The sequence below is a fragment of the Mobula birostris genome, chromosome 3 (assembly GCF_030028105.1).
Source record: "Mobula birostris isolate sMobBir1 chromosome 3, sMobBir1.hap1, whole genome shotgun sequence".
NCBI classification, from domain to species: domain Eukaryota; kingdom Metazoa; phylum Chordata; class Chondrichthyes; order Myliobatiformes; family Myliobatidae; genus Mobula; species Mobula birostris.
Genome location: NC_092372.1, coordinates 190,371,756 through 190,395,964, shown reverse-complemented (window position 1 = coordinate 190,395,964; position 24,209 = coordinate 190,371,756). Strand labels below are relative to the sequence as shown.

General features: G+C 40.4%; 1 protein-coding gene across 3 annotated transcripts; it reads right to left on the bottom strand.

Annotated features, from left to right (window-relative positions):
* Positions 1 to 347: 347 nt before the first annotated feature.
* LOC140195497 (patched domain-containing protein 3-like) lies at positions 348 to 23,892 on the bottom strand. Of its 3 annotated transcripts, XR_011885482.1 has the most exons (8): positions 23,774 to 23,892; positions 18,381 to 18,498; positions 16,631 to 17,423; positions 11,759 to 11,880; positions 11,509 to 11,654; positions 8,219 to 8,306; positions 2,571 to 2,672; positions 348 to 432 (listed from the first exon to the last, which is right to left on the bottom strand). XR_011885482.1 is itself a non-coding variant. In XM_072253880.1 (7 exons), exons 3-7 carry the CDS (start codon positions 17,357 to 17,359, stop codon positions 2,642 to 2,644), a joined length of 1,116 nt encoding a protein of 371 aa, XP_072109981.1. In that variant the 5' UTR covers positions 17,360 to 17,423; positions 18,381 to 18,498; positions 23,774 to 23,892; the 3' UTR covers positions 592 to 2,641. The 3 variants fall into 3 exon arrangements, 2 of the variants coding, with proteins under 2 accessions (XP_072109981.1, XP_072109980.1); XM_072253880.1 differs by lacking the exon at positions 348 to 432 and having other exon boundaries at positions 592 to 2,672; XM_072253879.1 differs by lacking the exons at positions 348 to 432; positions 2,571 to 2,672 and having other exon boundaries at positions 6,414 to 8,306.
* Between the last annotated feature and the right edge of the window lie 317 nt (positions 23,893 to 24,209).

Here is a 24,209-nt window from a genome sequence, read left to right as displayed (position 1 = left end):
AGAATTGTTCTTTATTGTATAGCACATAAAATATTGAGCCCCACATTGTGCCAGCCAGACCAGTCGATGGAACACGTCTCCATATGATGCCTGCTGTATCTTGTTTTGTTGAATAAAGAAGCTGCTTCGTATTTACCAGTACTTTTCTCTGGTGACTTCATTCACACAAGGGCACTGGGCATTTAGCTAGCAAGTTGTGACCTAGTCCCACAAGTTCATCAATTCAACCCAATCACATACAATAAAGAGCAATAATCAGTGAAATATTTCAATGAACATTGGAAAACTAACCTGCGAACCTATATGTCCTTGGGACTAAGTCAGAGCTCCCAGAGGAAGGGTCAGGGGAGATGTGCAAACTTCACAGATGCAGAAGCCAAGCTCAGGATTGAATGCAGATCTCTGGTGCTGTGGGGCAGCTCCACCACTGTGCTATATAAAACATGATTACAGTCTCCATTAATATTCAGAATGCAACACCAATGCCTATAATCTGGCACTTAACCAATGCGCATGAAGTACCCTCTGTCAGCAGCCAGTCCAGACTGGTGTCACTCATATCGAGAAAACCTATTCTGAAGCAGGGCTTCATTAATCATACTTTTTCTGCTAAACAATCACAGCAATCAATAGCCTGCAACTTCCCACCAGAGTTGAGCTTTTGAACCTCCTGTACGACCTGGCATTTTTGCAGTGTGAACTGAAGTCTCGAAGGTGCAGGTCGGTTGTGGTGCAGTGTGTACAGGCTGAATTGAGGCAGCGGGTCCTGGGCCTGAGAGCAGGGAGTGAGCCAATCTATGGCTATTGCTGCAGAGGACGGAGGCAACTTGATGCGGCAGAACAAAGGCGAGGCGGAGTCGAGGCAGAGCCCAGGCCTGAGAGCAGGGAAAGACTCGGTTTGATCAACGTGAGTGCTGAGCCGAATTGGAAAGGTGAGGTACGGGCCAAATCAAGGCAGTGGGGCTTGGGCCCGAGAGTGTATCGAAGCGGCAGCACCCAGGTCTGGAAGCAAGGTATGCCCCGAGGCTTGGGTGATTTAAACACTAGGCCAGATTGAAAAGGTCAGGGTATCAAGGCTGGAGACGAAGAACAAACTGGTTCAGTTTGCTGCTCCACAAAGTTTATTCATTTCTCCACTTAACTTCAGCTCACTGCTCTGTGGTTTACTCGTCTCTGTATCGAACTGAGGCTGTGGCCTGCGACTAATGGACTTCTGAATCTGCCTGGCTGTGGACTCACTTTCGTGAACTTCAGTTCTGAATGTTATCTTCTTACTTTTATTGTTTGTATGATTTTTTTTTTCTCTCTGCACAATGGGTGTTTGACGGTCTTCTTTTGTTTTAATGGGTTCTATTGGGTTTCTTTGTTTTGTGGCTGCCTGTAAGGGGACAAATCTCAAGGTCGTATAAAGTAAACGTACTCTGGTAATAAATGTACTTTGAACTTTGAGCCTCTCTGATAACATCAGAATCCATAGGACTAGAATATGAAGGCACACAGATCACTAGTAGTTACTGTTTTTTTAATGGTCTTAACATAGAATTGGGATTCATTTAAAATAAACACAATTCAATAACTGCAATTCTATGAATGTCACAATAACTTTAATTATGAGGTGACAGGTGGACTACCCCTATTGACATCAATGGATCTGGGATTGAGAGGGTAAACAGTTTTAAGTTCCTCAGCGTCCACATCACCAAGGACCTCACGTGGTCTGTACACACCAGCTGTGTGGTGAAAAAGGCACAACAGCGCCTCTTTCACCTCAGACGGTTGAGGAGGTTTGGCATAGGCCCCCAAATCCTAAAAACTTTCCACAGGGGCACAATTGAGAGCATCCTGACTGGCTGTATCACTGCCTGGTATGGGAACTGTACCTCCCTTAATCGCAGGACTCTGCAGAGAGTGGTGCGGACATCCCAGCGCATCTGTAGTTGTGAACTTCCCATGACTGAGGACATTTACAAGGACAGGTGTGTAAAAAGGGCCCGTAGGATCATCCAAAATCTATTCCAGCTGCTTCCATCCAGGAAGTGGTACTGCAGCATAAAAGCCAGGACCAACAGGCTCCGGGACAGCTTGAGACTGATGGACTCACGCTGATTTGTGTACTCTATATTACATTGACTGTTCTATTTATTATAAATTATCATGATTGCACATTGCCCATTTAGATGGAGACTTAAGGTAAAGATTTTTACTCCTCATGTATGTGAAGGATGTAAGAAATTAAGTCAATTCAATTCAAAAAGGTAAAGAGCTGAAAAAGAAGGAATCTAATAGGAGAGTGGACCCTGGGAGAAAGAGAAGGAGGACTGTGGAGGGTGAGAGGCAGTGAGGAGATGGGTTAAGACAGGAACCAAAATGGGGAATGGAAATGGAGAGAAAAGGAAGGGAGGGAGAAATTACCGGAAGTTGGGAGAATTGGTGTGTTTATTTACTATTGCAACAGATTCCAGCATATGCTATGTTTCGTGATGACAATATGTTGTGAACGTTCAGGTCCTCTTCATATTATAATAAGGATGCAGAGGCCCTCAGTAAGGGAATACACAAGAACAAATTACCCTTGTATCACTGCAATTAAGCAATGTTCTGTAATTGAATAAGATATTGATAGCTGGCAGTGGAAATGGCATCAAATTGCAACTTGTTCTAGCTTTGAAATCCTGGCAAAATATAAATAAGAAGGTAATGCTGAATCTAAATAAGGTAATTCATGATTCTAATACAGTTACGGTGCAAGACAGATGGCTATTCAAAGTGCAAATAGGTAGAAAGTTCAGAAACAGGATCTCAAGGGTAGTAATCTCTGGATTGCTATGTGTGCCACCCACTGGTGAGGATAAGAATAGGATGATTTGGCAGTTGAATGTGTGGCTGAAGAATTGGTGCAGGGTGCAGTGTTTCAGATTTGTGTATCTTTGGGATCTGTTCCGGGGAAGGTATGACCTGTACAAAAGGGACGGGGTACACCTGAACTCAAGGAGAACCAATATCCTTGCAGGCAGGTCTGCTAAAGTTGTTGGGGAGAGTTTAACCAGCATGAAAGGGGGGTGGGAACCAGAGTGAGGGGTCATAAGATGGGTAGTTGGTGCGAAGGTAAATGTGGTGTGTAGAGAGACACACTGCATTTGACTTTACACCAAGTGCCCCCTCCTCCTGAGGAAGGACAGACAATGGATAGGGCATAATTGCAGTCAGTTAGATGGGTTAATGCAAGTATCATAAAGAAGGTTGATGACCTTAGAACATGAATCAGTACATGGAATGATGCCATTGTGGCTATTATGGAGACTTGGCTGTCACAAGGGCAGGAAAAAATGTTCGATGTTTCAAAAGGGACAGGGAGGTGGGAGAGTGGCATTGCTAATCAGGGATAGTATCATAGATACAAGGGAGGATGTTGTGGAGGGATTGTCTACTGCATCATGGTGGGTGGACGTCAGAAGCAGGAATGGAGTAATCAATCTATTAGGAGTATTCTATTGACACCCCCCCCCCCTCCAATAGCATTAGAGAAACTGAGAAACAGATCGAGAGGCAGATTTTGGAAAGGTGCAAAAATAACAGGGTTGTTGTCATAGGACACTTCAGCTTACTATTGAATGGCATCTCCTTAGTAAAAAAAGATTTAGATGGGGTGGAATTTGTTGGGTGTTTTCAGGAAAGGTTCCTGGCATGATGTATAGACAGGCCGAGGCCATATTGGATTTTGTGCTGGGTGATGATGAACCTCTTAGTGTATGGGCATTTTCCAGACAGTGACCACAACTCCCTGACTTTTACCACAGCCTTGAAGAGGGATAGGATCAGAGGGTGTGGGAAAATATTTACTTGGGAGAGAGGGAATTACGATGCTATTTGGCAGGAACTTGAGAGTGTAAATTTGGAACAGATGTACTCAGGGAATTGCACAGCGGAAATGTGGAGGCTGTGTAGGGAGAACTTGCATGGGGTTATGGATAGGTTTATGTCATTGAGGCAGGGAAAGGATGGCAGAGTGAAGCTGACAAGATATGTGGAACTTCTGGTCAAGAGGAAGCAAAAAGCATCACTAAGGTTTAGGAAGCAAGGATCAGACAGGGCTCTAGAGAATTACAAGGTAGCCGGGAAGGAGTTTAAGAACGGAATTAGGAGGGCTAGAACAGGGCATGAGAAGGCCTTGGCGAATAGGATTACGGAAGACCCCAAGACATTCCACATGTACAGTACATAAAGAACAGGAGGACGACTGGAGTGAGTAAAGGCTGATCAGGGATAAAAGGGGGATTGTGCCACGAGCAGAGGAGGTAGCGGTGATCCTTAATCAATACTCTGCTCTAGTATTCACCAGTTAGAGGGACCTTGACAAGTGTAAGGACAGTGTAGAGCAGGTTGATGTGCTGGAAGATGTTGATGTTAAGAAAGAGGATGTGCTGGAAATTTTTAAAAAATATTATGATAGATAAGTCCCCAGGGTTGGATGAGATATAGCCCAGTCTACTATGGGAATCCAGAGAGAATATTGCTGAGTCTTTAGAAATGATCTTTGCATCCTCACTAGTCACATAAGAAGTACCAGAAGATTGAAGGGTGGTAAACGTTATTCCTTCGTTCAAGAAATGTAATAGGGATAGCCCTAGGAATTATAGACCAGTGAGTGCTGGGGAAATTATTGGAGAGGATTCTTAGATTAGAGATAGGATTTACAAATATTTGAAGAAACATAGTCTGATTAGACATAGTCAGCTTGGTTTTGTGACAGGCAGGTCATGCCTTGACAGCCTGAATGAATTCTCTGAAGAAGGGACAAAGGCAATTGATGAAGCTAGAGCAGTGGGTGTGGTGTGTACAGATTTATTAAGGTCTTTAACAAGATTCCCCATGGTAGGTTCATTCAGAAAGTCAAGAGGCATGGTATCCAGGGAAACTTGGCTGGGTGGAATCAGACACAGCTTACCTACAGCAGGCAGAGGATGGTAGCAGATATAGTGTGTTCTGCTTGGAGGTCAGTGACCCATGGTTTTCTACAGGGAGCTGTTCTGGGACCCCTGTTTTATGTGATTTTGATATATAAAAAAAACATGAATGAGGCAGTAGAAGTGAGGGTTAGTAAGCATGCAGATGACATGGAGATTGGTGATGTTGTGGTTATTGTACAAGGTTGCCATATGGACATGGATAGGATGCAGAGCTGGGCTGAGAAGTGGCAGATGGAATTCAATCCAGAAAAGTGTGAATTGATACACTTCGGAAGGCAGAATAGGAATTTCAAAGTTCAAAGTAAATTTATAATGAAAGTATGTGTATGTCTACCTTAAAATTAATTTTCTTGTAGGCATTCACAAAGAAATATTATAGAATCAAAGAAAATCTATACTCAAACAAAGAATGACAAGTAGCCAATGTGGAAAAGAAGGCAAATGCTGCAAATACAAATAAATAAGTAAATATGTACATACATACGGAGAACACGAGGTGGAGAGTCCTTGAAAGTGAAAACATGGGGTATAGAATCAGTTCACACTGGTTCAGGAGCCTGATGGTTGAAAGATAATAATGGTTCCTGAAGCCGGTAGTGTGGGACCTAAGTCTCCTTGCCTCCTGAATGGTCTGGAGGGTGAGGCTCCTTGATGATAGGTGCTATTTACTAGTGGCTGTACTCCTTGTAGATGTGCTCAATGATAGGGAGGGCTTAACAGGCAGAATTCTTTGTGGAGGAACTGAGGGATCTCGGGGAACAGAACCTTAGATCCCTCAAAGCTGTCATGCAAGTTAATAAGGATGGTTAAGAATGCATATGCTGTGTTGGCCTTCATTAGCCAAGGGATTGATATCAAGAGGCGTGAGGTAATGTTGCAGCTCTATAAAGCTCTGGTTAGACCACACTTGGAGTATTGCATTCCATTTTGGTCCCCACATTTTAGGAAGGATGTGGAGCTTTAGACAGGGTGCAGAGGAGGTTTAACAGGATACTAACTGGATTAGAGAGCATCTCTTATGAGGAAAGGTTGAACAACCTAAAGCTATTCCTTTTGGAGTGAAGGAGGATAGAGATGACTTGGTAGAGGTGTACAAGATTATAAGAGGCATTGTGGACAGCCATATACTTTTCTTCCTGGATGCAAATGGCTAGCGTGAGGGGGCATAATTTTAAGATGATTGGAGAAAAGTATAGGGAGGATGTTAGAAGTAGGTATTTTGGACAGAGAGGAGTAAGTGCATGGAATATGCTGCCGGGAATGGAGATGGAGGTGCTACATTAGGGACATTTAAGAGACTCTTAGATAGGCACATGATGAATGATAATTGGAGGGCTATGGGGAAGGAAGAGTTAGACTGATGTTAGGTCGGCACAACATCATGGTCTGAAGGGCCTGTACTGTGCTGTAATGTTCTACGTTTTAACATTGCAAGCGAATGACCTTTCATTAGTGCTGCTGTGTGCAGGATGGCATTTTTGCAACCTAGGAAAAGCATGGATCATTATAATAGCTAATTCTTGATGTTTGTCTGCATTCAAAATAGTTGTTAGGCTCTTTATTTTCATTTCCAGTATCTCAAATTGTGAAAGTTGTGATAATACATGATTTTGTAACAAAAAGAACCTGTGTTTTCAATTAAGATCTTTCCAGGAAAATGATGCTAAACATCTAACTGAATGGACTTTGTTATGATATTTCTGTTAATTCTTTAGAAGGGTCTAGATTTACTTTACAATGATGAACATAATGATAGGTGTGGAGATTTCTGCCCTGGCTTCTCCTTTCACTCTCTTTAACTTCTTTTGCAGTTGCCACAAATTTGATAAAAAGTCAGAAACACTGGCATAAATACAATGCCATGAACTGCACCAAAAAATATGACAAGAAACATAATCTTAAAAAATGTTCTGAATATGTAACTTGCTGCTATGGACAATATAACAACACCCAATACTGTTGAACAAGCCCCTTGGATTACAGGGTAGCCAAGAGTGTGTAGCACATCAATAACTCGTCCATTGGCACTTCTTCTCTCATTTGAAACAAAAGCATATGAAATATGAGCTGTAAAGTCGACTGAGAAACCAATGCAGATGACCAGGTCAATCATAGATATAGAATCTAAGTTTACACCCCAGAAAGCCATAAAGCCAGATACACCCACCAAAACTGATACAATTGCAAATGTCACCCATAGTGAACAAATAGGATTAGGTATTAATAATAAAGAAATAATCAACATGGCAATTGTTGCTATGATTATATTCTGAATTGTGTTAGTCACAATCACGAGAAATTGATCAAAGTAGATGAAAGCAGGATGGTACACCAGTAAAGGGATTCTGCATTCCTCTGCCAAATCTCTTAATTCAATCAGCATCATTTTCTGATCTAATGAATCACTGGCATTCGCAATTTGAATGAAAAATCTTGATGCTCTAATGTTCATTTTATCTTGTGAGAACTCAATGTCTTGTTGAAAAGTAGGAACAAACTTAAATAATTTAGTTAAGTTTCCAATGAATGTACTTTTCTCTTTTATATCTATATACGTTTTTTTAGAAAGGTCCATGTGTGCTCGAAGCCAAGACTCTGACAACTCACGGTCTACGTATGAGCTGTTTTCTAGTCTCTCCATACAAGCTTCTATTTCATCCTGAACAGTGGAATTCCAATAATCTACAGATTCAGTGACAGTGACCATGACTCGTGGTCCATACTCTGAGAAAAAATCTTTTTCCGCATCATAGAATGGAATCACATATGAATCATCAAAGGCCAGATTTCTGAGATCAATTCCCTCCTTGATCTGTAAACAGCCATAAATACTGCCAGCTAAATATCCTAAATACAGGAGAACTACAGCTGCCTTGGTCCATCCATTGGTGAGGAATGGACCGTAATATTCCTTAAAGAAGTAGTGGACTGGATGTTCTGATTCAGCACCTGTTTTCGGATCATAAGCCCCACCTACACAACACATGGCATTCATTGTAGATTCTCCTGGTTTAGGATCTTTGTTAACCTTTCTGAATGTCAGCCAGTGCCTGTTACTGGCTTCCCTTCTCCCATTCAGTGCAAGAACAGCTCCAAAAAATGTAATGTTATAAATAAAGCAGAACAGAACTGTTGTACCAGTGTAAACACAAAATGATTGCACAGATCGAAAAGGTGTCATGATGCCAATATAAAAGGCTAAAACATCAGTCAATGTGGTGATTGTGATGGAAACAGCTGCTTCAGCATACGTGTCTGCCAAGCGTTCTTCAACTTTATCTTTAACTTTTGTCTTTTGCCAGCTCGAAAGCATAATGAACATATCATCTACTCCAATACCTACAGATAAGAAAGGTGCAATACATGATAGGTTAATTGGTGTATTGTTAGGTATTTAGTACTTTCTGTTCAGTTTCAACTAACTAGGCTAAATAGTATTTTTCAAAAGTAAGTACCAGAGTATAAAGCAATTGAATGCTACAAACTGAGAGCTGAATATCCTGTATTTGGTGATCAACAATAATTGTTTTATGCAAACATGAGGAAATCTGCAGATGCTGGAAATTCAAGCAACACACACAAAATGCTGGGGGAACACAACAGGCCAGACAGCATCCACAGGAAGAAGCACAGTCGTCGTTTCAGGACGAGACTCCAGGATGAAGGACCAAAATGTCGGGTCTCGGAAGGAAGGGTCTCAGCCCAAAACGTCGACTGTGCTTCTTCCTATAGATGCTGTCTGGCCTGCTACGTTCCACCAGCATTTTGTGAATAATTGTTTTATCTTTTTATTTTATCTCTTGGTTCATCATAAGTCTCCGTCCTAGTTTCTGAGTAAATTATAATTATAACTATTAAGAATATGTTAAGACTAAAATTAATTGAAGGGAACTATTTTGAAAGTTGAACAGACCTAATTGATTTAAATGGTCGGATTCTGAGCATGAATTGCCATTAGTTTAAAATGAATCACATGATACAGAAGTAGCTCCTGTGACCCAGGATGTTCATCATGAAGCCACCTAAACTAATACCATCTACTAGCACCTGGTACAAGGCCTTAAAACTTTGGCAACTCAAGATCTCATTTTAAATGTTGTGCAAGTACCTGCCTCCAACATTTTTTCTGGTAGGGCATTTCAGATTTCAACCACCTTGTGGATGAAAAAAAAACGGCCTCGGATCACCTATAACCTTTCAAGGAGTTTGGCAACAATACAATATGTCATCCTAGCATAAAAGAAAATAGTAATGATCTAGTCTCACTAGGTAATAGACATCAGCTCACACCAGATGGTAATATATCCCTTTTCAAATTGTTTCAAAACTACAAACGTTGTAAAATATGCAGTAATTGTTCATGACAGCAGCTATATTTCATTAGGAGTTTGACGAGATTTGGTTTGTCACTTAGTACACTTGAAAATTTCTAGAGCTGTACTATCTGATGTCACTCATCTCCATCATGGGCACTAGTCTCTGTAGTATACAAGACATCTTCAAGGAGCAGTGCCTCAAATTGGCAACGTCCATCATTAAGAACCCTCACCACCCAGGGCATGCCCTCTTCTCATTGTTACAGTCAGGAAGGAGGTACAGAAGCCTGAAGGCACACACGCAGCGATATAGGAACAGCTTCTTCCCCTCTGCAATCCGATTTCTGATTGAACATTGAACCCATAAGCAATGCCTCACTACTTTTTATTTCTGAATTTGCACTACTTATTTAATTAAACTATTTAATATACATAAATATTCCTACTGTAATGAATTTATTTATCTTTCTATATTTATAATTTATTGTTTTGTACTGCTGCTGCAAAGTTAACAAATTTCACAACATATGCCGATGATATTAAACCTGATTCTGATTCTGACTTTTGCAAATAATCCAGGAGGCACAATCTTTCTTTTAGTGAGCATTTAACAATCATATCATATTTTATATATATTTTATATCATATTATCATAATTTATATTTCTGATTTTCTCAAAAGTATTGAAAGGGAATTTTTCTAAACATTTTTCTTCACTGGCTCATGACTTGTGATTGTTACTCATTAAGGAATATAAGCCCCAAACCAGCAATCCTTCGCTAATCAGTGTCTTTGCAAATCCCTTTATATTGGGTTGGATAATCCTGGATGCTGGCTGCCTGAGTTCACTGTATACAGTACCAGCCTTCCTGACTAGTCTCCTGTATTGCATATCTGAGCAGCGTCTACCTGTCTAAAGGCTTTTGGGACTGTTTTAAATGCCCCGAGTGCACAGTCGTGCTGCCTTAAGGTGCCAGAGACCCAAGTTCAATCCCATCATCATGGACTTTGTATATTCTCCCTTTGACTACATAGGTTTTCACTGGGTGCTCCAGTTTCCTCCCACATTGCAAATATGTATAGGATGGCACGTTCATTGGCCTCTGTAAATTGCCCCCAGTAAGTAAGTGAGTGGTGGAATCTAGGAACTGTTGGGAAGAATTAAAAAAGAGGGGATTAATGCAGGCAACACACACAAAATGCTGGAGGAACTCAGCGGGTCAGGAAGCATCAATGGAAAAGAATAAACAGTCTCTTCATCACCTCGGCCCGAAACATCGACTGTTTCCTCCTTTTCATTGACGCTGCCTGGCCAGCTGGGTTCCTCCAGCATTTTGTGCGTGTTGCTTGGATTTCCAGCATCTGCAGATTTTCTCATCTTTGGGATTAATGTAGGGCTAGTGTAAATGAGTGGCAACTGATTGTCATGGCCAAAGCATCTGTTTTCACACTATATCTCTGAATGACTCTATGATAGAAAATATTTCAAAACTGTTTAATTACATTTAAATAATTTAAACTAAAAAATCAATAACAATTTGAAAAACAATAAAATTGTTAACACTTTAACATGCTAAGAAATAGTGAAAACATTAAGACATTGGTTTAATTATTTTTGTAAAAGTTTAGTGTTAGAGAAATTAATAGAACAGAAAGGTAATGAAAGTTCAAAACATGATAATCAACATCCTCGGGTTTTGTTGACACTCAGTGTGGAGGTTGCTGATGCAATGGTTGTCATTTTTCAAAAATTTTGTGGATTCTAGAACAGTTCCATAGATTAGAGGGTAACTAGATTCCAGAACAGTTCCCATAGATTAGTAAATAACAAGATTAGTTGAAATATAGAGAAAAGGGGGGAGAAAGAAAACCCCAATTAACTTGACATAAGCAGTCAGGAAATTGTTGGAGTCATTAAAAAAGCCACAATAAGGTACAGTACTTGGAAAAAATAACAGGATTGAATTGAGTGAAAGCAAATTTATGAAAGGGAAGTCATGTTTCCCAAGCCATTCTGAGTAATTTGAAGTTGTAACTAGCAGGATAGAGGAGGGAGAACCAGTTAATTTGGTGTATTTGGACTTACAGAACACATTGAAAAGAATTGGCACTGAGTTGCCAATTCCCAATGCACTGCCAATTTATATTTTTTAAATTCACCAAAGGTTGTGAGAACCAAGCAAGACGCAGTTCTGTCTGGGAGAAATTGCTGAGGGGGTACAGACCTAGAATCAAAAAGGGTGCACTGGCAGTGTTGATGGCGAATGTTGTTCCACAATAAAGCAGCAGTCCAAAGCCAGTTAATACAGCTAGTCCAGCGGATATGACTCCCATAACAGCAACCCAGAACTTACTCCTCACATTGTCAAGCCTGAAGATACATAACATAAATGGTGTAAAATAGCTCGCTTTTATATTTTGTGTGAAATATATATGAAATGAAAGTGTTCCGTATTTCATAGAATTTGACTTTACCTCATGCAAGACAAGATGGAAAAGGATACTGAAAGTAAATATGTGACAGAAAACAGAGGAATAATTCTTTTGGAATTTTTTTCAAATTCTTCTTGCCTTGAGACAGAGGTAAAATGTGAAACCTGCAATTCGTGAAAATGCGAGTTATTAATACACTATCACCAAACAACAAAAGCTGCAATGTGAAGAATTAATGTTTCACGTAAGACTTCACTTAATCTCAGAAAGAGGTGGGTTATTTATTTGTTTACTTATTGAGATACAGCACAGAATAGGCCTTTCCCACCCTTCAAGTCACACCACCCAGCAACCCCCAATTTAATCCTAGCCTAATCACAGACAACTTACAATAGCCAATTAACTCAACAATCAGTACGTTTTTGGACTGTGGGAGATTCATGCAGTCACGGCGAGAACATAAAAACTCCTTACAGGCAGCGGCAGGAATTGAACCCAGGTCACTTGTACTGTAGAGCATTGCTACCGTGCTGCCCAATCAGTATATGGGACCACAGCTCCAGTAACCCAGGTTTATTCCTAGCAGCTGGTCATGCTTGTGTGAAATTTGCATCTTCTCCCTGTTACTGTAGGCCTTTCCACAGAGCAATATAATCACAGCATTCGATCCAAATTCAACGCTGTCCTCCAGTACTGTCTGTGCAGCATTTACATGTGCTCCCCGTGAACATGCAGGCTACTCACATTTGTTCCTATTTCCATCCACATCCCAAAGATGTCCTAGTTTATAGATTAAATGACAACTGCAAATTAACTCTGGGGCAGATCGATGGGCTTGTGAGAGAGAATGGGTTTCTGGGAAATAAGTGGAAATAGAATTGATGGATTTCTCTGAAACCCAGCATTAATTTGATGGGTCAAGTGATCTCCTTCCATGTCAGAATCAGAATCAGGACTGATATCACTGGCATATGTTGTGAAATGTGTTAACTTTGTAGCACCAGTATAATGCAATACATGATAATATAGGGGGAAAAAAGTAAATCAAATACAGTAAGTAAAAATATGTGTATTACACATATTAATTATAAAAGCAGTGCAAAAACAGAAATAATAAAAGTAAGGTAGTGTTCATGGGTGCAATATCCATTTAGGAATCAGATGGCAGAGGGGAAGAAGCTGTTCCTGAATTGCTGAGTGTGTGCCTTTAGGCTTCTGTACCTTCTTCCTGATGGTGACAATGAGAAGAGGGCATGGTGATGGGGGTCCTTAACGATGGATGTCAACTTTCTGAGACACCACTCTTGAAGATGTCTTGGATACTATGAAGGCTAGTACCCAAGATGGGGCTGACTAATCTTACAACTTTCTGTAGCTTCTTTCAGTCCTGTGCAGTAGTACCCCCCCCCCCCATACTAGACAGTGATGCAGCCTGTCAGAATGCTCTCCACGGTACATCTGTAGAGGTTTTAGAGTGTCTTAGGTGACAAGCCAAATCACCTCAAACTCCTAATGAAATATAGCCGCTGCCTTGCCTTCTTTATAGCTGCATCGATATATTGAGACCAGGTTAGATCCTCAGAGATCTTGACACCCAGGAATTTGAAATTGCTCACTTTCTCCACTTCTGATCCCTCTATGAGGATCGGTTTATGATCCCTCATCCCACCCTTTCTGAAGTCCACGATCAATTCTTTGGTCTTACTGATGTTAAGTGCATGGTTGGTGCTGTGACACCACTCAACTAGCTGGTATATCTGGCTCCTGTACGCCCTCTCATCTCCATCTGAGGCTCTGCCAACAATGGTTGTATCATCAGCAAATTTATAGATGGCATATGATCTATACCTAGCCACATAATCATGGCTATAGAGAGAGTCAATCAGTGGGCTAAGTACACACCCCTGAGGTGCACCAATGTTGATCGTCAGCAAGGAGGAGATATTATCATCAGTCCACACAGGCTGTGCTTTTCCAGTTAGGAAGTTGAGGATCCAATTGCAGAGGGAGCTGCAGAGGCCCAGGTTCTGTAGCTTATCAATCAGGACTCTAGGAATGAATGTAATAATCACTGAACTATTGTCAATGAACAGTATCCTGACATAGATGCAAACAACAGGAATTCTGCAGATGCTGGAAATTCAAGCAACACACATCAAAGTTGCTGGTGAACACAGCAGGCCAGGCAGCATCTCTAGGAAGATGTACAGTCGATGTTTCAGGCCAAGTCCTGACAAAGGGTCTCGGCCTGAAACGTCGACTGTACCTCTTCCTAGAGATGCTGCCTGGCCTGCTGCGTTCACCAGAAACTTTGATGAGTGTTTCCTGACATAGATGTTTGTATTGTCCAGGTGATCTAATGCTGGTGTGAAGAGCCATTGAGATTGCATCTGCCATTGACCTATTGTGGTTATAGGCAAATTGCAATGGGTCCAGGTCCTTGCTGAGGCAGGAGTTAATTCTAGCCATGGCCAACCTCTCAAAGCATTTTATCACCATAGATGTGAGTGTTACTGGACAATAGTCATTAAGGCAGCTCACACTACTCTTCTTGGGCACTGGAATAATTGTTGCCCTTTTGAAGCAGGTGGGAATTTCTGACCATAGTAATGAGAGGTTGAAAATATCCTTGAATACACCCACCAGATGGTTGGCACAATTTTCAGAGCCTTACCATGCACTCTGTTTGGACATGCCATCTTACCGGGGTTCACCCTCCTGAAAGGCAGCCTGACATCGGCCTCCAAGACAGAGATCACAGGGTCACTGGGTGCAGCGGGGATCTTCACTGCTAGAGTTATATTCTCACTTTCAAAGCAGGCATAGAAGCTGTTGAGCTCATCTGGTAGTGAAGCACCACTGCCATTCATGCTATTGGGTTTTGCTTTGTAGGAAGTAATGTCTTGCAAACCCTGCCAGGGCTGACTTGCATCCGATATTGCCTCCAACCTCTCTAGGAATTGGTTCTTCGCTCTTGAAGTAGCCCTCCACAAGTTATACCCGGTTCTCTTGTTCAGGCCTGGGCCACCAGACTTAAACGCCACAGATCTAGCCCTCAACAGATGATGAACCTCCTGGTCCAGTTTTTGGTTTGGGAATGTACTGCAAGTTTTCGTAGGCACACACTCATCCACACAGGTTTTAACAAAGCCAGTAACAACTGCAGCATACTCATCCAGGTTCAAAGATGAATCCCTGAATACAGTCCAGTCCACTGATTCAAAGCAGTCCTGTATGCTCCTGAGCTTCCCTTGTCCATATATCTTGGTCCTCACTACTGGTGCTGCAGTCTTCAGTCTCTGCCTATACCCAAGGAGTAGAAGTACAGCCGGGTGATCTGACTTTCTGAAGTGAGGACATGGAATAGCACGGTAAGTATTCATGATCTTGGTGTAACAGTTGTCCGATGTGTTGTTTCCTCTGGTGCTACAAGTGATTTGTTGATGGCAATTATTTAGTGACTTTTTCAGGCTGGCCTCATTAAAACCCCTTAAAATGATAGGGAGGGTGTCAGGATGTGCTGTTTGACGCATGTTGATCACATTGCTCAGATCATCTACAGCCTGATTGATATTGGCCTGAGGTGGAATGTATACTGCTACCAAAATGATCGGAAAAATTTCCCACAGCAGGTAAAATGGACAGCACCTAATTCTGAAATATTCCTGGTCTGGTGAGCAAAACTGGGACATCACTAACACATTGGTACACCATAAGGAGTTGATCATGAGGCATACACACCACCTCTGCTTTTGGGGACTCTATTATGTCTTATATATGTAATAAGTATGAAACTATTTTACATATAATACACATAATATATATTTATTGCATGTAGGAGTTTAAGTTAACAATGTATATTCTGCATACTTCCAGCGTAGGAGTGATTTAATTTATCAATGAATAAAAGGACCCCAATGAAGTAACAATCACAAATCACAGTTGAAATTCCAAAAATAAAAGAAATCATAACACTAAAAGAAAATGGATTATACTTGCAATCAGGGGTCAGTAATAAGGAGTTATTAAAATTGCCTTAATAGTTCAACATTGTTCAACTGATTTTTAAAATAAATTCTTGGAAATTGTGGGATCCTGCGAATGAGTAAATCACTGTATTTGTATAAGAACATGAACTGACGTTTCTACATAGAAATGGTGTAATTTTTCAATGCGTCTATTAACCAGGGCCTAATACCTATTCCTCTGATGTTGAAATGAGGAGAATGATCGCGCTTATAACTAGTGCGCATTTTCCCAGCAGTTATTCATTTCCTCTCACTTGACGCTATTAGGTGATTAATTATCCAGTCATTATCTCTTTGGCGTACATGGGAGTAATGAAAAAATGTATTTCTTGTGGGGAATACATTCCAAAAGAGAATTTTAGTGACTGGTAATGATTCGGCATTTAATAAAAGAGACACGGAAGGAATTGTGTACAAATGGAGACAGAAAATTCATATACTGGGTGTATCAAAGGCAATGTCAAAAATTTCATACAATTTAATGCAGCACACCTGTTAACTCCACCTTACCATAACTCAATACATTATACTTTAAAAATATGACTACATTTGACGATGCAAGCGTTATTTAAGAATTATTTACACTGAAAACGAAGATGATACAATTAGACAAAGGCTATCTAGTGCCCAAAATTTTTAAAATTCCTGAATGCTATACAAATTCAATTTCAAGTCAGAGATGTAGTGACATAATTATCAAAACCCTACTTACTATTTTCAGAAAAAAAAACTTCCTCTATTTCACTAACAGTCAGCAAATGTTTTTAAAAGGTGACAAGAAACAAAACCAAATTATTCCCAATTTTAGCAGAAGTTCAAAAATCTACGTATGGCAGGCTGAGATATATTCTTCTGAAATGATTTAATGCAAATTTAATATCCTTACCTCAATATGTGTTAAATGTGTGTGTGCCATTGGGAATTCATGAAGAAACATCTGAATCCAAAGTAAACTGAGTTTTTTGTCTGTTTCATCATCTTCTCTTAAAGGATAATGCAATCGGATAGCTTTAGCTTTTTTCAAGGAAGTCCCAGTTTCATCTAACTCAATCCCACCCACTTCAGTGCCTATAAATGTCTGATTTGTTTTAGGGTAGTACATCTTCTTGCTCTCCACCACACCAGGATCATAATTCAAAATATCCAAAAGTGCACTTGAGACACAAGTTTCTCCTAGTTTTGCACAAAGATTAGAATAATTATAGGTCCTGCCGTTGTTATAAAAGTTAAATTCTTTGACCTTTTTATCAAGTGTTAGAATCTCTTTCAATGCTGCTTTTGTAATGACGTTACCAACTTTTGAAACTGCAATAAAAGTAGCAAATGTCCCTTCTGCATAAAGTCTTTGTCTAGAGAAGGATTGAGAATCATTTGTTGGAAAATGTTCTTTAATGAACTGTCTCTCAGCTTTTGCAGCCCCTTTAATAGGAGTGAACTGATCCTCAATGTTATTGTTTTCATTTTGACTGAAGAAACAAAACCCTGTTCCTACTCCTCCAGAAACAAGCAGAGGTATAAGCAAGAACAGCCAGGGGTTTTGACCAACACAATATCCTAGTTTCCTGAATGCTACACAAAGCAGTTTTTCAATGCAATCGGTCTGACATTGAGCCATCACTAATATTGTATCAGAATTGAAGATTTGATCCAAAACTCTTCAGAACACTAAGATGAGTTTTCTGTAAGACAAAGATAGGAATAAATTAAACAAAACTTTAAATTTGGGGCAGAAAACATAATGCATAAAACCTATTAACTAACATATTCAAATGATTCAAAATTCAAAGGATTCAAAGTACATTTATTATTAAAGTATGTATAAATCCTTGAGATTCATCTACTTACAGGTAGCCACAAAGTAAGAAACGCAAAGGAACACAATTTAAAAAAAGACCAACACCCAATTCACAGAGAGAGGGGAAAGAAACACAACTCATGCAGACAATAAAAGCAAGTAACAGCAGTCAGAGCCAAATTGAGTCCATATTCAAAACAAACTTTTCATTGGTACGTGTGACATTAATAAACCAATTCCAATTCCAAATTCAAATGACTAAAATGGGTGATTTAAACTCCACAACACAAAATAAGAATTTCTTACAACAAATTGCATTTATGTGGTGCAATTAATAAAATGCACAAGGCAGTCAAAGGGATATATCCAATCAACACTTGACACAAAACCATATAAAAGTCAAGAGGCCAAAGCACAGTCAAGAAAATAGATCATATCTTAAAGGAAAGCAGAACATCATAACACAAGATATAACAAGGTTTCTTCAAATTGCTTAACCATTATGATTTATGGTTAAACGTCTACGTTAGCTCCACTTTCCCACTGCAGCCTTATTTGCTTTAATGTCAAGATAATGTCTCAGTTTTGAATATACTCACCTGAACAAAGATTCTGTGAATCAGTTTTGAATATACCCAAGTGAACCATTGTAGCCTTTTAAAATCAAGGTTTATAAAGAATCACAACTCTACACGTGCAGAATTTTCTCCTCGCCTTAATCTTAAATAGATAACATCTATGCTTGGTATTATGACCCCAAGTTCCAGGCACACTTGCCAATGGAACAGCCACACTGAAACTAGCCCACCAAGCCTGTTAGAATGTTTATACCTACACTTACCTTATAACTTCATAGCTTTAGTCCACATAATTTCTCTGCAGATTACAATATCCACTTCCTAAAGATCAATCCACTGTTACCAGAATATGTTGGAAACACTCAGCAGGTCAGGAAGTACCTATGGAAACAGAAGCAGAGTTAACATTGGCATTCAAAAACCCTTTGCTAGAACTAGGAAAGAGAGAAAGATAAGTTAGTTATAAGTTGCACAGAGGGCAGAGGGAAGGTTACGGGAAGTGGTTGACAGAACAAGGAATGTCCATGAATGATAGAGACCTGGTCAAATGACTCAATGGAGGCAGATTGATGGCAACTACATATTTTTGCATGTGATTTGTGCTACGGGACATGCATGAGAGCACAGGCAGTAGTAATAGAGAAAGTGAAACTGACCCTATATCACAAGCAAAAAAAAGTATAACAGAATTGGCAAGTTCTGATACAGATAGAGAAAGCAAGTTAACTGAAGTTGGAGAACTCAAGATTGAGAGCAAAGGAACCATAGTTGACAAGAGATGTGGAATATCTAGTCAAGAGAAAGAAAGAAGCGTACTTAATGTTTCGGAATCAAGTATCATTCAAGGCTGTAGAGATCTACAGGGTAGCAAGAGGGGAGCTATGAATGGAATTAGAGCTGGAAGGGGACATAAGAAGGCCTTGGCAGGTAGGATGAAGGAAGACCCCGAGGTGTTCTGCATGTATGTAAAGAACAGGGGAATGACTAAAGTGAGGATAGGATCGATAGTCATAGAAGAGGAAAGGTGCTCCTGGGGTTGGAAAACATAGGGGAGGTCCCTAATGAATACTTTGCTTCAGTATTCATCAGTGAAAGGGACCTTGATGAATGTGAGGACAGCATAAAACAGGTTGATATGCTGGAAGATGTCAACGTTAAGAAAGAGCATTCACTGGAACTATTGAAAAACATTAGGGTAGTTAAGTACCCCCAGGCCAAGTTGAGATATATCCCAGATTACTATGGGAAATAAAGGAAGGGATTGCTGCACATTTGGTGATGATCTTTGTGTTCTCGCTGGCCACAGAAGTAGTACCAGAAGATTGAAGGGTGGCAAATGTTATTCTGTTGTTTAAGGTAACAGGGATAATCCTGGGAATTATGGACTAGTGAGCCAGTGATGAGTAAACTATTGGAGAGGATTCTTAGAGACAGGATTTACAAGCATCGGCTGACATGGGGTAGTCAGCATGGCATTGTGAGGGGCTGGTCATGCCTCATGAACCTGAATGAATTCTTTGAGGAAATGACAAAACAATTTGATGAAGGTAGAGCCGTTGATGTAGTGTACTGTATATGCATTTTAGTAAGGTATTTCACAAGGTTCCCCATGATAGATTCATTCAGAAAGTCAGGAGGGATGGCATCCAATGAAACTTGGCTGTCTAGATTTAGAATTGACTTGCCTACAGAAGGCAGAAGGAGGTAGCGGATGGAGTGTGTTTCACTTATTTATTTTATTTACTTAGAGATACAACTCCATAGCAGATCTTTTCGCTCCAATTACACCCATGTGACTAATTAACCTAGTTGCTCTATTTCTTACTCTTAACAGAAACAAAATGGTATGCAATGCTTTGAATATGATTTTTCCTAAGTCCTATGTAATTGCAGTAGACCTCTTTACTCTCAAATTGTTTTCAAATCCCTTGTTGTACCCAAATATTAATTTTCTAGCACTTGGACTAAAATAAAGATTTGGTCAACTCAAAGCTTCTCTTGATGTAGATATGTAGTGCTAGTTATACACCTGAGGTACCTGACATTTGCAATCTCATTTATTTCAATGGAGATTCTGGCACTGCTGATTAGGAGGGGAGGCAATGGAAAGGCAATTTTTATAGGACAACAGATCATGTTGGAAACAATCAGAAGGTTAAGCAGCATCTTTTACATTAATACCTCAGTTGGAGGACAAATTAATTTTCAGGAGCAGAAAGAGATAAGAAGAACAAAGGAAGTTAGGGTAAGTTTAAATGGGTTGATGGATACATTGTGGTTCTTCGTTTGTTTTATGTGGTATTAATAGCAAGGCTGAGAGAAATGCCCAGTAGATCAGACTATGTGAAGGGAAGAAGGAAAATCTGAACCGGAATGATGACAGGTTAAATGGCCATTTTCAGATTCAGGTTTACTCATCACACTTACATCAAAGCATACAGTGAAACGTGTCATTTGTGTTAACAACCAACATTCCTAATGATGTGCTGGTGGCAACCAGAGAGAGCAATCCATTCAAAATGCTGAAAGAAGGGGGGGGAAATTTGTGCCTGGTGTTAGAGCTGGTGGAGACTGCAAGGGATGATCCATGGAATACTGAGGCTGAGGGGTAGGTAGGAAGGACTGAGGGATTTCAGTTGCTACACTGTCCGAGAGGAGAAGGAGTGAATACAGAGGTGTGGAATATAGATAAGATGTAGTCAGAAGCATTCCAGTATGGTAGAGGAGATGCAATATTTCAAGAAGGACATGGAAGCCGTTCATGAATTTTGATCCAAAGGAAGACCTGAATGACAATGCAATCATATAAGGTACTGCCATAAGTTTAAATATAGAAAAGGAAAGGCTGAGAGAGTTTAAACAGAGTTGGAGCAGAGGTCTTGAGCATTTAATCAGCAGGAACAGAAGCCATAATGTTTAAACACTGAAACCTGGAAAATATAAATGCAGTCAGAAGAAAAAGCCTGAGGATTTAAGGATAGCAGGAACAGAGTGGGAAGTGATTGGTTGTGTCTGTGGACTAGATCTAAGTTAACATTTAACATGATCATTTTTAACAACTTAACTTAAACGGGCATATTATTAAATTAACACTAAGTTCAATAAGTTAATGGGCAGACAGGTGAGGTGTTGCAGTTGAAATATGTAGGAGTTTGTGGACACTCTTGTCCAGGGTAACTACAAATGTGGTAAATTTATGCAGCTTAAAGAACTGTCAGATAACAAGGATGGAAAAAATTTGTTCCAGGAAGACCCACATCCCTTAGGTGATCAGGAGCAGGAAGGTGTATCTGTATTTAATGCAGTTATGGGAATACAAAAGAGTGTATTGTAGGAGCCTGGTTCCTTGCACATCCAATAGATTTGACCTTCATTCAATACCAATGGAATGGAAGAGCTTGTTATAAACCTTGTGCCTATTTAGGTACAACAATATGATGCCATAGTACAGTAACAGTATAAGACTTAGCAGCAGAATTAGGCCATCTGGGCATTCTACACAGCTATTCAATCATGGTTAATTGTTTTTCTCAACCCCATTTCTTGTCTTCTCCTTGTAAACCTTACTGTCCCTTACTAACCAAAACCTATAATCCCTGTTGTAAATACACCCTATAATTTGACCTCTATTTATCTCTGTGACTAGTAATAACACCCCTCCTCCTTTAATCACTCATGCTCTATCACATCCAAAACAAAGGATTCCCAGAACATCGAACTGTTAGATGTTGGAGAGCATTGGATGTTGTCCTTGAGCCATGTTTCTGCAAGAACAAGCACACAGCAGTTCCCCATCTTTTGCAGCTGTAGATGAAGGCATTCAAGCATCTCTTCCGGGAGCAAACACTGGAGAACACTACTGACGGGAGAGGCCAGCCCCCAAACCAGCATGGATTCCACGTGCCAGTTGCACCTCTGTTCCCTTCACACCACCTCCAGTGCCTCCTCCCCTGGGTGGCTGAAACAGGCAAGGCCACGGCATGAAGGCCACAACAACCCAAGGCCACACAGCTCCCCCAGCATCGGTTTCACCAATGAACCAATAAATCAGACGTGCAGCATTTTATATTAGCAATGTCCAACAGAGTCTTGTGATCAGAAGAAATATGTTTAAGATAAACATTCATTGGGCCATGCACCACTTCCAGCCTTTCTTCCCTGGGTGGCTGTAGTAGGCAGTGACATAGTACACAATATGTTTATGTTGCGTAGCTCCTCAGCTACCCAGCAACTGTCTAGTGAGGTAGACTTGCAGTACTTGGTGTTCTTAGTGTCTTGTAATCATAAGAACATAAAGGGTGTACAGTTACAACATTGATTGGACCCTGAGAGGACACTGCAGCCAACCGTGCTGCCATTTTACCAGATTATTTCTCCCAGCTCCATCAGCTCTCATTTATATGGAGACCAAGAAGTAAAAGTGAATAGTTCTCTGAAAGTGGCAACACAGGTAGACAGGGTGATGGACAAGACATATAGCATGCTTTCCTTCAACAACTGGGGCAATGAGCCCAGCACATAGAATGTCATGTTACAGCTTTACAAAGGTTATGAGTGGGTAAGTAGAGCTGAGTCCGTGGGCAGATTTGCCATGATCTGATTGAACGATGGAGCGGACTCAGCAGGCCAGAGAGCCTACCTCTGCTTCTATTTCTTACGTTCTTATGGTGAGATCACATCTGGAGCATTACGCGCAGTTCCAGCCGCCGTGCTACAGAAAGCATGTAATTAAACTATAGAGGGTGCAGAAAAGATACAGAAAGATTTTCATCCTGATTGGATGGCTTGGTCAAAGAGAGACCGGATAGGCTGCAAATGTTTTCCCTGGAGTGAAGGAGGCTAAGTGATAATTTCACACAGATTTAGAAAATCAACAGGGGCATAAAATTGGTAGATGATCACAGTCTTTTTCCCAGGGTAGAGGAGACTAAAGCTAGAAGACATGGGTGACCTGGAAGTCACTAAGGTGAGAGGGGAATGATTTGAAAGAGGCCTAAAGGGCAACTTTTTCACACACAGGTTATTGGGTATATGGAACAAAGCGTGCGAAGAGGGAGCAGGGGTGGGTACAATTACAATGTTTGAAAGGCATTCAAACAGGCACACGGATAGGAAGAGTTTAGTGCAATTTGGACCAAATTCAGGGCAATGGGAGTAGGGCCCCTAAGCATTTCAGTTGCCATGGACATATTGACCTGTTGTGCATCTCAATAATTCTAGAAGTGATGTAAATGCAGTATTTCATTTCCAGCAGCAGAAACTCATGAACGTGATACCTTTCCCCCAGTAAAGAGCTGCCAGGAACTTAATTTGGTGAACCTGTGACTGACTTCCTCGTGATCTCTTACTGGGTAGTGGTTTCCTTTACTTAGTGCTTGTCATCTCAAAACAATGCCACAGATGAGACAAAAAGCAGGATGGATTCAGTTAATTTGTCGATCATTCACACTTCTAAAAGGCTATAACTTTCAAAAAATAATGACAAAAGTACAAAATGTCAACACAAACTTGATGGAAAAAATATTTAATTAACGTGACTACAATCTAGAAGAGGTATTCTAATATTTTGCAGATATGTACAGATTAACAGTATGGTCTCAACATTATAGCAACCCTGCAGATCATAAAAACATAAAAAATATTTTTAAAATCCTACCTGACAGAGGCAGACACATCCATTATATGACGAAGAGTAATTTGTAATGAGGTGTCTATGCTGTGAGACAAACAGCTCTTTCGTTCTCAAGAGACACCAACTGCTTCTGGTTTCACCAAGGTCGGTTGCGGCATCAGTGACGTGTGACTGACCATGGGAGGAAGCACACTCCAGGAGAGGGCGTAACTCAGAGGAAGAGTGTGACCTATGAACTTAATTTTTTATCTGTTGTATGCAATATGAATCAACATATTTGAAAGTCTGATAGAGTCAGAAAGTCATAGAATGCTACACTACACAAACGGACCCTTCAGCCCATCTAGTCCATGGTGACCTATTCATCTGTCTAGTTCCATCATCCTGCTCCCAGACTATAGCCCTCCATACCACTCCCATCTATGTATATATCCAAACTTCACAATAGACAATAATAGAC

Coding starts and splice junctions, on each gene's coding strand:
- LOC140195497 (XM_072253879.1), bottom strand. CDS start 17,359: ATGGCTCAATGTCAGACCGATTGCATTGAAAAACTGCTTTGTGTAGCA. Junction 11,881..16,630: donor CACATTTAACACATATTGAG/GTAAGGATATTA, acceptor CACGAATTGCAG/GTTTCACATTTTACCTCTGT. Junction 11,655..11,758: donor TCCATCTTGTCTTGCATGAG/GTAAAGTCAAAT, acceptor ATGTATCTTCAG/GCTTGACAATGTGAGGAGTA.